This window comes from Ursus maritimus, unplaced genomic scaffold (assembly GCF_017311325.1).
Source record: "Ursus maritimus isolate PB19 unplaced genomic scaffold, ASM1731132v1 scaffold_1, whole genome shotgun sequence".
Taxonomy (NCBI): Eukaryota; Metazoa; Chordata; class Mammalia; order Carnivora; family Ursidae; genus Ursus; species Ursus maritimus.
The window spans coordinates 105,992,792-106,008,025 of NW_024423343.1; the positions used below are offsets into that span (position 1 = coordinate 105,992,792).

The window sequence follows — 15,234 nt, forward strand, 5'->3', positions numbered from 1 at the left end:
ATGGAGGGGGCAGGGAGTGGGGGGACAGTCTGCCTCCCTGGGCCAGGGTCAGAAGGTTTCCCTGGCACCTCTTGCATAACCCCTGCCCATTCCTTTACTCGTTCTCCCTCATATCCCCTGGGTCATGGGTATGGCTAGACCTGGGGCCAGGCGGGCAGGGACAGGGCATGGGGCCAGGCCTAGAACAGATGGCTGGGCTGCAGGGTGATGAAGGCTATGTGGGGGCCAGACCCCCACAGAGAGGTCCAGGAACATCCCTGGGGAGGGTGACCTCTACATTACTCCTGAAGGATGAGGAAAAGTTGGGGGTGAGGGAGGAAGAAGGGATGAGGTTTTCCAGCAGGAGAGGCAGCAGGAGCAAACACAGCAGTGATGGGGGCGTTGGGGGCATCAAGGCGCATGTGCTGCAGGCGGGGTCCGAGGAGGGGGGCAGCAATGCCCTGGCCACAAGAAGGGGTGGGGAGCACAGGTCCAAGTGTCTGCTGGGCCGCAGGACAGCCTTGGTGCTCACTGGCCCCCCTGGCCAGGGGCCCCCGTGACGCTCCCCTACCAGGTGTACTTCATGCGGAAATTGTGGCTCAACGTCACCCCGGGGAAGGACATGAATGCAGACACCATACTTCATTACCACCAGGTACCGGGGCAGGCTCCCTCCTGGTGGGTATTTGGGTGCACCTTCACTCCATCTCACACCTGCCCTGAGAGGTGGTGGAGGAGGCAGCAAGCAGCAGCTCCCTTGCTCCAGGGCACCTCCCCTCTCCAGGGGCTTCTGGAGGCCCTTTGAGGCCCCATGTGGTGGGCAGGCTGAGCCCCCGAGGGTTCTGCAGCCAGGAGCAGAGGGACAGCAGCCTTGGGGGACAATGACCATACTAACACCTGCAGCATGATTGCTGGGAAGGGGAGGGAACAGAGGGTCCCCACTACATAGGGGTAGGGCAGGCCACCAACTCCATGGTGAGACATCAGGGAGCCCTGCCCTTCCTTGATGGTCGCTGGCCCTGCCAGAAGCCCTCCCCTCTGTCTCCTGGCTGGGGGTGAGCTAACACCTCTGCCACCCGAGCATGAAGGGTCGGGGGCAGCTGCCTAAAACCAACATGTCCGTCACCCAGGAGCTGCCCAAGTACCTTCGTGGGTTCCACAAGTGTTCTCGGGAGGATGCTGTCCACCTGGCAGGCCTCATCTACAAGGCCCAGTTTGACAATGACCGGTCCCAGCTAGCTAGTATCCCCAAGATCCTGCGGGAACTTGTGCCTGAGAACCTCACACGTCTAATGTCCTCTGAGGAATGGAAAAAGGTCCTTGATGGGGCTGGGGAGGGGGCCCTGGGGTACATGGGTGCCAGGCCCTGCACGGGCAAGATGGGCACATTCTGGGCATGGAGGGTGTGCTGGGTCTGCGAGTGTCGCTCCTTCCCCATGCCGTCCACAGCACCTGGGCGATGGGTCCTCTATGTGCAGAGGACACACTTGGCTCTAAGTGCCCTCAAGGCTGGCCGCAGGCACACAGGTGCTGCTTTAGACTGGGGCCTCAGCGACCCTGTGTGGAGGGCCTGCTCAGGCCCTGGCCCCCACTCAGGCCCTCACTGGCCCTTACCTCCCCCAGAACATCCTTCTGGCCTATGACAAGCACAAGGACAAGACAGTAGGCGAGGCCAAAGTGGCCTTCCTCAAGTGGATCTGCCGGTGGCCCACGTTTGGGTCTGCCTTCTTTGAGGTGAAGGTAGGCCTCACCCGGCTCTGGCCGCAGCAGCCTAAGCCCCTCTTTAAACCCACGTCTAAGGGTGGGCCTGGCCACCTGGTTTGGAAGGAGCATGTGTGCTGGTGTGTGCATGTGTGTGCCTCAGGGAGGTAGCCTCTGGTCTCCTTGGCCGGACTATAACCACGGTACCCCCTCCCCAGCAAACCTCGGAGCCCTCCTACCCGGACATCATCCTCATCGCCATCAACCGGCACGGGGTTCTACTTATCCACCCCAAGACCAAGGTAGCAGCAGGGCCCCAACGGAGCTGGGGAAGCTGCCAGGGTCCCGGTACCCCCGCACAGGTGGTACCCCCCTGCCCTTCTATCCCCCCTGTGGGCTCTGGAGGACCCCAGAGCAGCAGCTCTGACTCAGGCCCCCTAGGCCCCCTGGGCTTCAGCTGGTTCCTGCCCTCTCTGCCCCCAGGAACCGCTCACCACCTACCCCTTCACCAAGATCTCCAGCTGGAGCAGTGGCAGCACCTACTTCCACATGGCTCTGGGGAGCCTGGCCCGGGGCAGCCGCTTGCTATGTGAGACCTCTCTGGTGAGCCCCAGACCTGGGGGCCTCCCGGGCATCCCAGGTCCCTTCCCCTAACCTGGACACACAGGACACAGAGGCACCGGGGACCCCAGACTGCCACCAGGCAAGTGGCTCATGATGAGGGCCTGGCTCCCTGTGCCCAGCGTGGGCCAGGCCAGGCTGGGCCAGCAGAGTCTGAGAAGGAGGAGCCGCAGGAAAAAGGCTGGGAGTGTCATCCAGGGATCATGACAGCAAGGCCTGGTGTGGGCCCCCTGTGGTCCCGGGCCACTCCGAGGAGGGAGGAGGACTCTGTTCTCAGCAGCAGGAGCCCTGCTCGCCTCTTCACACGCTGTCCAGTGTGTCCTTGAGGCAGAAGCACGGCACTGCCACTGCTCCTCACGGCCTCCAACCTCCCCTTTCCCCTGTCCAGGGCTACAAGATGGATGACCTGCTGACGTCATATGTGCAGCAGCTCCTGAGCTCTGTGAACAAGCAGCGGGGTTCCCAGGCCCCAGCCCTGGCCGATCCCTAGCACCGGGCACTCAACTGGCCACTTGCAGAACCTTCCCCATCGGGGGTCCTGATGCCACTTCCCTAAGGCCCTCTTCTTGGCCCAGGGCCTGCCCTCCTGCCAGCTTTTCATGCTGCCCTCTCCCCAGAACACACCCCCATACCCCTCAGCACACCAGGTAGGCCTCCTTCCCCGAGGGGCCGATGATGGAGGCCAAAGTGGGGAGCCCAGGGCGGGGCCTGGAGTATCAGGCCTCCAGGCTGATGATGGGTGGATGGCTGAAAGGACTCCCCCAAGAATATTCAATAAAAATTCCTGAAGCAGTGTGCAGTGTTTTCCAGAAAAAGCAAAAAGCATTGTGACTTCTCTGGGGATGTCTGGATGACAACTCCATTCTCAGGGAATGACTTCATGGTTTCTCCCCCCTCCCTTCGTCTGCTTTCCCCCTCCTTCCTGCCTCTTCCTGTGAGGTCCCTTTGCACACCTTTCTCCTTCCCCCGCAGGGCACTGGGGCACATAACTGCCACAGGAGGGCCTGATGCGGGTGCAAGCCAGGACTGTCTGCTCACTGGCTGCTGGCTTCACGCGGAGGCCAGCCTGTGCCCAGGCAGGAGCAGAGCTGGACGCAGGGCCTCAGTGGCCTGGGTTCATCCCACCAGGCTGGCAGGCTCCATCCTACCCACCTGGCCAGCATTCACGGACTGAGCATTTCTGGCTGGACTAGTTTCCAAGGCCTGACGGCAGCCTGGCCCTGCCAACAAGAGCTGGGTCCCAACTGGACATCTCTCTCACCTGTCCTTTTTGGTGTCTGTCTCGCTAAGCATTCAACAGCCCCAAAGCACTGTGTCCATGGAGGCTGCTGCCTCACCTGCTCACTCCATCGCCAAAAATCACACAGGCCATGTGGTTGTGTAAATAAGCCTTCATTCATTATGCAAGCACGAGGCCCTGTGCTGGCCATGGAGGAAGTGTCCTCCCTGGAGGGTCAGAATGAGCCACCCACCTGAGCCCACTACCATCCGGCCCCTGGCCAGCTGCACCCAGAGGATCACGGTGTGCCCTTGTCGGGGGGGTAGGGAGCAGGCAGCCCGAGTGCTATGGGACACAGAGGAGCTTGGGGGAACCACAGTGGCCCCTGGTCCAGGGTGGAGTGGCCAAGGCTGGACTGCAGGAAGGAGGCCTCCTGAGCGATGGCGGGGGGGGCGGGGTCCTTGTCCCTCCTGATGATTTGTGGGGTGCAGTGGCAGTTTAAGCACAAGGATCCTACTTGGTTGAGTGAGTGTGTGGCCTAGGGTCACAGGGTGGTTCCTCAGGGGCCCGCATCCACATGGCCAGGGTCACGGGGCTGGAGCAGCTGCCTGGCTGTGGCCTCCCCAGGGCCACGTGTGCACAGTGGGACCACTATGAGGTGCAGGCTGGCCCAGCTCCCACAGGAAAATGTGAGCTGCCGGGTACCCCTGCAGGGATGGGACAGGTCAGGACGAGCAGGGCTGGGAGCAGTGGCCCACGACCAGGGCCAGGTGACCCCAGGCCCTGAGTCATTCATGTCCCTGGAGGACCTGAAGCTACAGCTCGTGGGCCCTGCATCTGTCCCATGCCTGCAGAGAAGGAAAGAGAGGAGCCCGTGGCAAGGGAGCGAAGAGAGGCCTGGGGAGGAGGTGGAGGTGAGGGACTAGGGGCCAAAGGAGGGGGTGGTGAGCAAAGAACAGGGGAGGGAGGTGGGGGATGGAATGAAGGAGGGGGAAGAAGAGGTGCAGGAGGGAAGAAGGGGAAGAGGGAAGGAAGGAGGAGGAGGCCACAGACAGGGAGCAGAAATGAGGAGTGGAGGCAGCAAGGGAAGGGGGCACCAGCAGGTGGGGGAGACGAAGGCGGAGGGCAGGCAGGAGGCCCCTCAGGCGGAGTTGAGGCCCACGGACTTGGGCTGGGCCTTGCGGGCGGCCAGCTCCGACAGCTTCTTCAAGCGCTTCTTCAGCTCCAGTGGGAACTTCTCATAGCATCTCTTACACACAGGCTTCATGTCGAACTCCACAAACTTGTTCCTGGGGAGGAGGTCCAGCAGTCAGGAGAGGCCCAGGCCCCACCCACTCAGCCTGCAGGGGCGGAACAGGGGGCTTCCCTTGGCCCCTGGCCCACAGCAGTCCCAGTCCCAGGGTAAGCCTCTGGCCAGGGGTCACAGTAGACAAGGAAGCAGGCCTCCAGGCCTCCTTTCTGTCCCAGAGGCTTCTGATACTCCAGAACCATCCATGACTCCCTACTGTCCTCAGAAACCTGGGCTCCACCTCACCTCTCAGCTCCAGCCTCCTGCGGTTTCCTGGAGGAGCCAGCGGTCTGACTCCTTTGCCTTCGAACATGCTGTTCCCTGAGCTGGAATGCCCTTCCCTCCTCAGAGCCCAGTGTCTTTGCTGGTGTGTTGGAGGCTCACATCACTTCCCCTCTCACCAGGCCCTGGGGCCCCACGCTCTGTCTCCGTGGGGCTGGGGCTGCCCCTTGCTGCCCCTTGCTGCCACCGCATCCCCAGGGCCTAACCACAGCAGGTCCCCAGCAAAAGCCTGATGACGGGCTGCAGGAGGGGGAAGGGGCTGTGCAGCCTGCTTTCCGCACCCTGGACACCCCAGGAGGCCAGTGCCACTTACTTCAGGGTGAGCTTGCTGTTGCAGGCGGAGCAGGAGAAGCAGTGCACACACCAGGCCTTGTTGAGGGCTGACACCACTGTGAGGGGCGGTGCAGGCAGGCTTAGCAGGCCCTGCAGCTGCAGGACCCACACGCCAGAGGGAGAGCAGCACGCGCCAGGGGTGTGGGGGGCAGGGACAGAGGAGCCTTACCGTCACCCTCGATCACATGGCTGCAGTTATAGCAGACGTCCCCAAAGAGCTGCGGACAGAGCAGGCGTCAAACTGGTGGCAGGCAGTCATATCCCAGCTCAGGGCCAAGGCTGCCACCTGGCCCCCATCCCACCCCAAATAGGCATCCTCCTGAGACTCCTGGGCCCTTCCTGGCGGGGCGCGGTCTCAGGCCTGAGGTGAGGGCACCCCTGGCCCATCAGAATCCCCACCGTCGGGTGGACAGCAGAGTGAGCCATTGCTCCCAGGAAGGCCCCGTTGCTCCTGCTGGCGTCCCTGAGAGGGCCGGGCCGGGGCCATGCCCCCGACTTCTGGACCACAGCAAGTGGGCAGCCCTGCCAGACTGGCAGGAGGGAGAAGGACAGCAGCACATGTCACCTCCACGAGCCCAGGACTTCAGAGAGCCCTCTCATTCAGCTACCACAGCAGGTCTGGGTCAGCGTTTGAAATAGCACTGAGCACCCAGCCCAGCCAGCCTCAACACCCACCACAGGCTCCGGAGGGGCCGCCCCGTCCTCTCCTACCCACATGGGTGCTTGCAGCACTCTGGCCGCTCACACCAGCTCATCTCCCTGAGGGCTCCCCACAGCCCCACAGCTGCCCTCCAGACCTGGGCCTCCACAGGCCCTGCCCATCCTCCCTCTGCCCCTGGGCCCCACCTGGTTGTAGTGGGTCTCACAGTAGGCCAGGCCCTTCTTCTCATAGTGCCGGTGCCCCAGGAACGGCTTCTCACACTTGGCGCAGACAAAGTGCTGAGAGGAGAGGGGGCAGGCAGGGCGGCTCAGGGCCAGAGCAGCCACCCCGGGTGGCAGGGGGAAGGAGTGCCTCACTGGGCTCTCCGCTGAGCAATGGGGCTGACACCTCCGTGGACTGCCCACGAGTCAGCAGACCCCACTCCTTCCCCAGTGCACAGTGACACACGTCATCGTGCTCTCTGGGACTGCTCCCTGCCCCCAGCAACCACGGCCGAAGTCATCAGGTGCTATGAGGTGCCTGCTGCATGGTGGGCCTCCCCACGAGGGCCGCTCTGTTACACACATAGCACCTCCCCGGAAGGCTGCGTATGTCCTCCTCCTGTGATCAGCCCCTGCAGGCCCCGGACCACTGAGCAGCATCTTCCAGTTCCTATGGCATGTGGGGATTCGCCCTCCTCATGGGGGCCGGGGGGCATGGCCTGCATCAGAACCTTCCCGAAGAGGCTGCCCAAGGCCTAGTCAGGGCATCAGGGAATGCAAGTCTCCCTTCCAACAAGTGTCTGTAAGACCATCAGAGCCCACGGTGCAGAGCTGAGCATTCCAGGTGACCCAGGCAGACACGCCTGAGGAGCCCCGCCAGCAGGTGTGCCCAGCTTCGTGTCTACATGACGCTGTACACAGCTAGGTTCTGCCAACCATAATCCCATAGGGTGTCTCAGGCAGACTGTCCCCAAGGTTTTCTCATGACTTTGGAATCCTCTAGAAGGTCAGGACAGGGAGGAAAAAGGTGGGGACAGCTGCCTGACCATGGTCTGTGCACTCAGGTCTCCTGGCTCCCATGGAGACCAGGGACGAAGAGGGGCAGCAGCACCCAGGAGGAGGGTCCCTGCTGGGAGCAAGCCATAGGGCCTGGGTGGGAGCATGGAGGGGCTGTAGGGCCAGACTTCGAATATAACAGCTAGCCTGGGGCACTCCCCACCTCCTGGCCTCGCTCACCTCCACATGCCACTGCTTGCCCAGCGCGTTGACCACACGGCCCTCGATGGGCCGGCGACAGGCCCCACAGATGGGGACTCCCATCTTGTCATGGCAGGGCAGGCAGTAGAGCTCACCCTTAAGCTCTCGGGCTTCTGCAGTCAGCTCCTTCCTGGAAAATAGAGCAGAGCCTCAGATGACACCCTTGCCCCATTGCAGGGTCCCACCAGCCCCTCCAGCCCCAGGGAGCAGCTTCCGGAGAGGCCCCACTCTGGTCCAACACAGCACCCAGGGCAGGCGGCTCTCTGATCTCTGGTCTCTTCGGGGACTTCCTGTGCCCCAGACAGGCCCCAGGGCACAAGATTCCCGCAGAGGCCTCGCAGAAGGCGGTCTGTGTTGTGCATTGTCAGGCCCTCTGAGAAGCAGATCTGTTCTCTGGCCCCTCCGCACCAGACTGGGTGTCTGGGGCAGGGATGAGGGAATCGTCCGCGGCTGCTTTCCCCTCTCCTCCCCTCTCCAACACGAACACCAACCCCTCCTCCTTGCCCTGTCCCTCCAAGCCTTTGATTCCTTTCTCGCAGCTTCCAGGGGCCCAGCCCTCCCTCGCTCTGTCTCCAGCAGCCTCATGCAAGGGCTCCCTGAACAGGGGCCTGGAGAGAGGAGTTTCCTGCAGCGATGCCCTCTGTGTGGGCCCTCCACCCCCGCTCCGACTGCTCCACCCCTCCTGTCCCATCACTGTCCTGGGTGGGGGTCCCACCCGCTCACCACCTGCCCCCCTCATGGGGACTCAGCTCTGCACGTACCCACAGTGGGTGCAACTGAAGTGGTCTGGGTGGTAGGCATCATTCTTGAACATAAGGGGCTGCTCATCAATGACCAGATGGCACCGCTGACAGACATACTTGCCCAGGCCCTTGGCCTTCTCCCGGTTGTGGCAAGGCCGGCACAGGTGCCTGTGGGAAGTGAGGCAGGTGTCAGGGGCCGACTGCCCACTCCCCCTCTTCCTCCCCAGACAGCATGGGCCACCTCCTGGGAGAAAAGACCCCTGGACTCCCGCCCGAAGCTTTAACCATGCCCGTAAGCCTCAAGGGGCTCAGCCGGTGATCCAGAAAAGCAAGCTAACCAATCCTGACGCAGGAAGGGCACAGACGTGCCCTCTAAAAAGGGGGCTCCTGCACTGGAAAATGACTAGAAAGAGAACACCGGAATGTTGGTGTTTGCCGTCTTTGGATGGCAGAGCAAACACGATAGTTTTCTTCTCCCCACTTTTTCTGAGCCTAGGACATCATATAGAATAGAGTAGACATTTCATTGCCATTTGCTGAAAGCTTAATTTTATTTTTCAAATGTCTTTGAACACGGGTGTGTAACTGAATCGTGACTGTTAGCTTGAAAACCCTGCTATGCCCAGCAGAGCGGCCAAGGAGGGCCAGGTCTGTCTGGCCTGCACACCCCCTTCCTTTGGGGTCTGTCAGACAAAGAGGGACCCATACATCTACAGGCTTTCTGTCTCCAAAGACAAGCACAGCTGTGTCAGACGGAGGCCCCCAAACCCAGGAACTATCGTTACAGAGTCTTTTTTGTAAAGACCTCAGAGTAATTTCTGATGCTACCCCTTGCGTTGGGCAACAGCTGTGGTCTCTACTGAGAGAGAAATCAACATGGTTTCTGTTTCCTTGTGTCTCAAAGGTGGCAGGAATTTAGATTCAGGGTCTCCAAGCAAAGATGTACAAAGGCCCCAATCCATTACTCCCATCCCCCAGCTGCTACCCCAGTCTGTAGTGTTCCTGGTGCTTCCGGGCCCTCCCTTCCTGCCTTCTCAGGCACCCATCCACAGGGAGCCTCTCTACCCCTCACCAGCCTCCACGGGGACCTGACACCCACAGTCAGCCTCTTTTATAAGCAGATCAAGGAATCTAGTTAAGGGATTAACTCTCCGACTCATGGTCCAATCCTAGATGCCAGGGAGGCCAACTCACTGTCCATGGCCTCGACCACAATGCCTGCCACCTCGCTGGGGTCTGGACTCCCTGCAGCATAACACTGCTGTCTGCTTGTCTTGTGTGTGTCTTATCACCACAGTGGGCGCAGATGAGTGCCCCGTAGCCACTTGTTAAGGCTTACTGGCTCCAGGCTGTGCCCCGCACAGGGTAGCAGCTCAGTCTGAGTCTCCGGTATGTTAGTGAATGAATGATTGTCAAAGAGAGGAAGGGAGAGACAGTGGGTATCATCTCCCATGACAATACAGCCAGGCCAGGACTGGGAGCTGGTCCCCTCACCGGGGTCCCCTGACTCCACCTACCCACGGGACACAGAGGTGGCCTATCACTGCAGTCTTCATCTCCCTGACTAAGGCTTGCCCCTCGGTCCCCAGATTCCTATCCCCACCCCCACTCACCCAGACACCCAGACCCCCTGCCACAGCAGGCCCAAGCCAACTGCTCCCCCAGCCTCCGGACCACTGTGGCTCACCCTCTCCACACCACACCTGCCACCTGCTCGTGCCTCTGCCCCACAGACACAGCATTTATTCCCTAGGACCCCACTCCCAATTTTGGTGACTACTTAGCCACATGAAATAACTTTCGTTTCAAAGTTATAGAAATTAACACAACTCCCATTCTGCTGCAACGATTGATGCCCTCGCAGTTACTGTCAGCAATCACCCAACAACAGAAATAGCCAGTCAGACACCCTTGTATCAAATCCGTGTGAGCCCGGTCCTTCCGAACCTCTGCAAACCCCACTGGCTCCCAGCCAAGACCAAGGAACCCACAAGGACCCCCAGATGGGAAATGTCTTTTTTTTCCTTTAGATTTTATTTATTTATTTGAGAGAGAAAGAGGGAGAGAGGGAGAGAGGGAGAAGCAGACTCCCCGCTGAGCAGGGAACCCAATGTGGGGCTCGATCGCAGGACCCCGAGACCGTGACCTGAACCAAAGGCAGAAGCTTAACTGACTGAGCCACCCAGGCACTCCGGAAAACGTCTTTTCAACAGACCTGATTCAAGCACTGGATCTAAAGGTAATCTGCCGAATTATTTTTCTAGGTAGAATGAAGATGGAACCTAAGAATTCCAGCATCAAGGTGCAACAGAAAAACGAGAATGAACCAAAACATTAACACACACAAATCGTAAGTTGCGGAGTGACACATGCTTGGGTTCAAACCCCGGCTCTGACACTTCCTGGCAAGTTACCGCACCTCTCCGAGCCTGTTTCCTCACCTGTAGAATAAGCAATAATCCCAACTGCACAGGACTGTGTGAAAAACAAATTCAAGATAGCACACATGGTGATTACTTCTCAATGATAGCTATGTACATCTTCTTAATGTTTTAACTAAAAAATGCAAAGGGCTTTGAGATGAGGCATGATGATTTGGTTCCCTGTGTCACTGGCTGTATCATTCGGGGAGAGATGGGGTGAAACGAGCTTTGCTCGCTCTTTCTCCGGAGCAGCCACTGCCCACATCCCAACAACCCCCAGCCTCAAGCCACCCCCAGGAGGGGTCCTGGGGACTCCTAGGCAGTGGGCAGCAGTGGCCCTCTTCCCAGGCCTCCTGTCCAGAGGAGAAACCCGCACAGGTAAGGGCCAGGCCTCGCGGGCTGAGTTGTGTCCTCGCAGACACAGACAGCGCCCCATTATGAGGCGGCCTGCAGCTGTGCCCCGCTCAAGATAAAGACCATGATTTATTCTGCACGTCCGAACGGAGCCTAATTATACGGGGCAAGACACAAGGACCCTATAGCGAGTGTCCTGAAAGAGTCCCCTCTCATTCGACCAAACAAGGCTCCTCAGCCTCCCACCCTCCCCATTCACAAGACCCCCCTCTACTGTCACCGTGCAGGCTTGGGAGCCCAGGCCCGTTGCCATGGCGGCCAGCCCCTCCCTACCCCCCATTGGTAGGAAATTATCCTGTGCTGAAACGTCCTCTTGTCTCTGTCAGTCCCAGCCAGGCCTCCCACCCCGCCCAGCCCGCGCCCACTCCGCGGCTTCGAACATAGTCACACACTCGGCCTCTGTGGCGCTCAGTGGCCAGGCTGGTGGGGGGGGGGGCACACGGGCTGGGACACACTGGAATATTCACGACCCAGTGGCAGCACAGGCAGCCGTAGGAGTGGCCCACACAACAAGGAACCTCTCGGAATGAAGCGGCCTTTCAGGGCCAGAGGGGCTGCAGCCTCCCCTCCTCTCCTTAAATAGCCAGGCTTCCACCACAGCTGCACGGAGCCCGCCGCCAGCGCCACCACCCACTGGCCACAGCCCACCTGCCACCCCGCAGCCCTCCTGCCCTTGTGCCCGGACCCAGCTGTGAGAGGTAAGGACCAGAGCCCGGTAAGGGCAGGCAGGGGGTTCAGGAGCCAAGCAGAGGCAAACTCAGAGCGTGGGCAGGGATGGGATGTCCCCGTCCCTGAGACACTCTCTAGCATAATAGCACAACCGATTTATCGAAGGCTGCCCTGGTCTGAATCACGGCAGGCCCACTAGGTGGTATTCCTGTCCCACTGCCGGGGGTGGACAGGGGGTGAGTGCCTTGTGCCCAGTCCTGCGACCGCGATGAGGGTCAGCTGGAGTCAGCAGCCACCACCAGTCCACCACCGGCCCACTGTAACGAGGGGAGGAGCCAGAAGAAGGAGCAGGGAAGAAGACGGGCCAGCCCATGCAAGGAAGCTGCCGTGCCCACCTACCACAGCCCTGCCACCTCTGTTCCCTTCCTGCGGCCGCGCCCGCCCACTCCTCCCTGCGCGGAGGCCCAAGACCTGCCCCCTGCTGCTCTCCTGACCCACAGCCCCAGACGCCCCTATGTCCAGGCCCAGGCACACTCCACGTGCCCACGCCGCCCTGCTCTACGCAGCACCGTGGAGGAGCCGGCAGGGCAGGGGCAGGCTGAGGCTTGCACGTCTAGGGCACGCAGAGAGAGGGAAGCAGGGGCCCGTTTCAGACCTCATTGCCAAAATCAGTATCAAAACTCCTACAGTGGGAGGGGTAAAGAAACCTCAACAAACCAGAAACAAGCCTAAAAGCATTTTAAAATTGAGTCTAGATCCCAGAGAGAGCACCGTGCACGCGGCCTTCAGCGGTGCTGGGAAGCTGAGGGCAGTGGGCAGGAGGCAGCCAGCCAGGTGCTGGCATGACCACCAACTGGTGCAGCCAGGCAGGCCCCACAATCGATTTAATGCTCTGCTGTCACCATCTTGAACTCCTACTTTTTGGACAAGGGGCCCTACATTTTCATTTTGCACTGGGTGCCAAAAATTACATCACCAGTCTTGGGGCCAGACCCCAAGGAGGGGCCACTGAGCCTGGGAGACAATTCCAGCATGAGCCCCGAGGCCGAGACACACTCCCAGCTCTGGCACCTGGCACCTGGCAGCCCCCAGAGGCAAGGCGGTGTTCTGGGAGGCGCTGGGTGTCCCTGCTAGGTGTCCCTGAGCTGACTTCCCAATCTAGGGCCACTGTCCCTGGCCAAATAACCTTGGGCAAGTTAGCCGATTTTAAGCCTTGACTTCTTAATCCCTAATCCGTAAAAGGAGGCTACCGATGCCTGCCTTTTAGGAGTGGCGGGGTGGGTAGTCAGTACCCCCGAGCAGCCCTCAGGGAGGGGTTGGGTGACAACTGCACTGAGAGGCAGAGTCCAGGCGTGAGGGGCAACCCAGAGCAGAAGGAACCCAGCCCCGGGTTGCACACCACCCTTCCCTCACTTGGCCCCATCCCCTCTCCCAGCAGCCAGGGCTTCCCTGGCAACATCCCTCTGGTCACATGCACCTGGAAACAACAGGAAAATAACCTCTGTATTGGATTTCAGGCATCCTGACTCACTCTGGAACAGGGGAGATCATTCACGCAAGGGAACTTTCCTGGATCCCTCCAATAACTAAAATGTGATCTTATTAGCAAAGTCACCCCCTTTACTTGAGGATGGTGACTGGCCAGACGCTCTCTGCCACTCACCCGCATCGCCCCTGGCTCTCTCCGGCTCAGGCAGCCAGCCCTCACCCTTCCATGTGTGTGTTGCAGGGTGGGGGGTGCCTACAGGACCACAGTGGTAGTTGATGAAGCCTGATGGGGAGGGTCAAGCTGCTGCCCAGCCTGATAGTCCAGCACACCCACAATCTGGACCACTAGCCCTGCTCCATCTTCTAAAGAAGGGTGTGCCGGGCCCTCCCCACACGCCTCTGTTCTTCATCCATGCCCAGCCTCCTCCTCCTCGAGGGGCTGCTGTGCTAACAGAGCTGCCACCATGCCTCCAGAGGGAATCGAGGCCAGGAGACACTTGCAGAGAACTTGCTCCGGCTCCCCGACTGCTCAGTACAGAGCCAGGCTCAGCCGGGATAACAGCCCTGACCCGGCCATGGCCACAGCCTGGGCTCCTCCTCCAGCTGCTAGGCTGCAGCCCCCCTCTGGACCCTCTGCAGCCCAGCCACACAGGCAGGGCTCCTAGGGGAGCCCCAGAAGCTGCACTGCGAGTGAGGGTCTGCCAGGCATGAGACTAAGGGGCTGGCGGCTGCTCAGGGATGCAGGATGTGGGGGGTCAGGATGGAGGCGGCTCTGGCCCTGATGCCCAGCCTTCTGCCCACACCTCCCACTCCCAGCGCTGGTGAGGGAGGTAGGCTGTTTGTGAGCTTTGGATCTCTTGAGCTGACCAAAATGAGCACAGGAGTCTGTTCCTCTGTCAGGGAGGGAGCAGGGAACACCCACCCGGAACCGGGGTTCGCTGGATATAAATGGTCTCCAGCGGGGCTCGAGGCTCGAAGTCGGCCTCCCTCAGATGTGAGTAAACCAGGCTCGGGAGGCCAGTCAAACACAGGCTGCTTCCGTGGGCCCCAGGCCTCTCTGGGGCTGCTGGACTTGGCTGGAAAACCATAGCCAGTCTCACTACATCTGGGAAAAATAGCTCTTCCTCTCCTAGAAAAGACTCTGCCTCCCAGTTGTTAAACTTCTCTGGGTAGTAAAATCCCCCCTACTGGCATGGGGCCCAAGTGCAGGGCTTTCTAAACTACAGGTCTCCACACATTAGGATGTCTAGAATAGAGTTGGTAGGCTGAGTCCAGAAAGCTCGAGAGACCTTGGGATCCAGGCCTGGGTGGCCTCTGACCTCCCAGGAAACTGCCCACCACTGTATCGCTGGTGAGGTGCTCCTGGGTGGTCAGGACCTGGCAGGAGAGAAGCATAAAGCAGCGACACACTTGGCACTGCAGTCGGTGGGAAGTGCCACAAGGCCTGGGGTGGGGGGGCACCAAGAAGGGTGCCAGGACTCAGGGCGAGCAGGTTTCACTCTGCAAGGGGAAGGCTCTGCGCACCAGGCTCTCAGGAATAAGTGATCTAGGGGCGCCTGGGTGGCTCAGTCAGTTAGACGTCCAACTCTTGATTTCAGCTCAGGTCATGATCTCAGCATCCTAGGATGCAGCCCCGTGTTGGGCTCCACGCTCAGCAGGGAGTCCGCTTGAGGACTCTCTCTCCCTCTGCCCCTCCCTCCACTTGGACTCCCTCTCCTCTCTCTTTCTCTCTCTCTCTCTCCCAAATAAATCAATCTGAAAGAAAGAAAGAAAGAAAGAAAGAAAGAAAGAAAGAAAGAGGAAAGAAAGAGAAAGAAAGAAAGAAAGAAAGAAAGAAAGAAGAAAGAAAGAAAGAAAGAAAGAAAGAAAGAAAGAAAGAAAGAAAGAAAGAGAAAGTAATAGGTGATCTACCCACCCACCCATTGGGAGTAGAGCTCAAGGGCCCCTCGCACCACCCCTTGCCATTCAGAAAGCATACCCGGGGAGCACAGCAGAAAGTATGGGGCCCCTCCCTCCATCCCAGAGCCCAGATAGATGGGATTCACTCCCCACTCTCTGCGTGGTCTGAGAGAGTGGACTTCTGGGACACCCCACCCAGGGCCCAGGCTCCTATGTGCCCAGCAGGGATGCAGTGGCCAGTGGGAAGCCGGCCGCAGAAGCAGCCTGGCAAGCTCC

The 15,234-nt window shown here is 59.9% G+C and overlaps 2 protein-coding genes across 7 annotated transcripts in view; one reads left to right on the forward strand and one right to left on the reverse strand.

Moving 5' to 3' along the window:
• The window catches only part of MYO7B (myosin VIIB), a 78,854-nt gene extending 75,760 nt beyond the window's left edge, over positions 1-3,094 (forward strand). For both annotated transcript variants that reach the window (XM_040619305.1, XM_040619311.1), the window contains 6 exons: positions 528-634; positions 1,110-1,295; positions 1,603-1,719; positions 1,899-1,982; positions 2,164-2,283; positions 2,690-3,094. In XM_040619305.1, the coding sequence (XP_040475239.1) occupies positions 528-634; positions 1,110-1,295; positions 1,603-1,719; positions 1,899-1,982; positions 2,164-2,283; positions 2,690-2,791 (716 nt within the window). In that variant the 3' untranslated portion in view covers positions 2,792-3,094. The remainder of the gene's footprint in view (positions 1-527; positions 635-1,109; positions 1,296-1,602; positions 1,720-1,898; positions 1,983-2,163; positions 2,284-2,689) is intronic.
• A 583-nt stretch (positions 3,095-3,677) lies between these two features.
• The window catches only part of LIMS2 (LIM zinc finger domain containing 2), a 41,411-nt gene continuing 29,854 nt past the window's right edge, over positions 3,678-15,234 (reverse strand). For all 5 annotated transcript variants that reach the window (XM_008686070.2, XM_040619314.1, XM_008686067.2 and 2 more), the window contains exons 5-10: positions 8,084-8,233; positions 7,302-7,452; positions 6,270-6,362; positions 5,593-5,641; positions 5,404-5,479; positions 3,678-4,809 (exon numbers count right to left, since the gene is read on the reverse strand). In XM_008686070.2, coding sequence (XP_008684292.1) covers positions 4,662-4,809; positions 5,404-5,479; positions 5,593-5,641; positions 6,270-6,362; positions 7,302-7,452; positions 8,084-8,233 — 667 coding nt within the window. In that variant the 3' untranslated portion in view covers positions 3,678-4,661. The remainder of the gene's footprint in view (positions 4,810-5,403; positions 5,480-5,592; positions 5,642-6,269; positions 6,363-7,301; positions 7,453-8,083; positions 8,234-15,234) is intronic.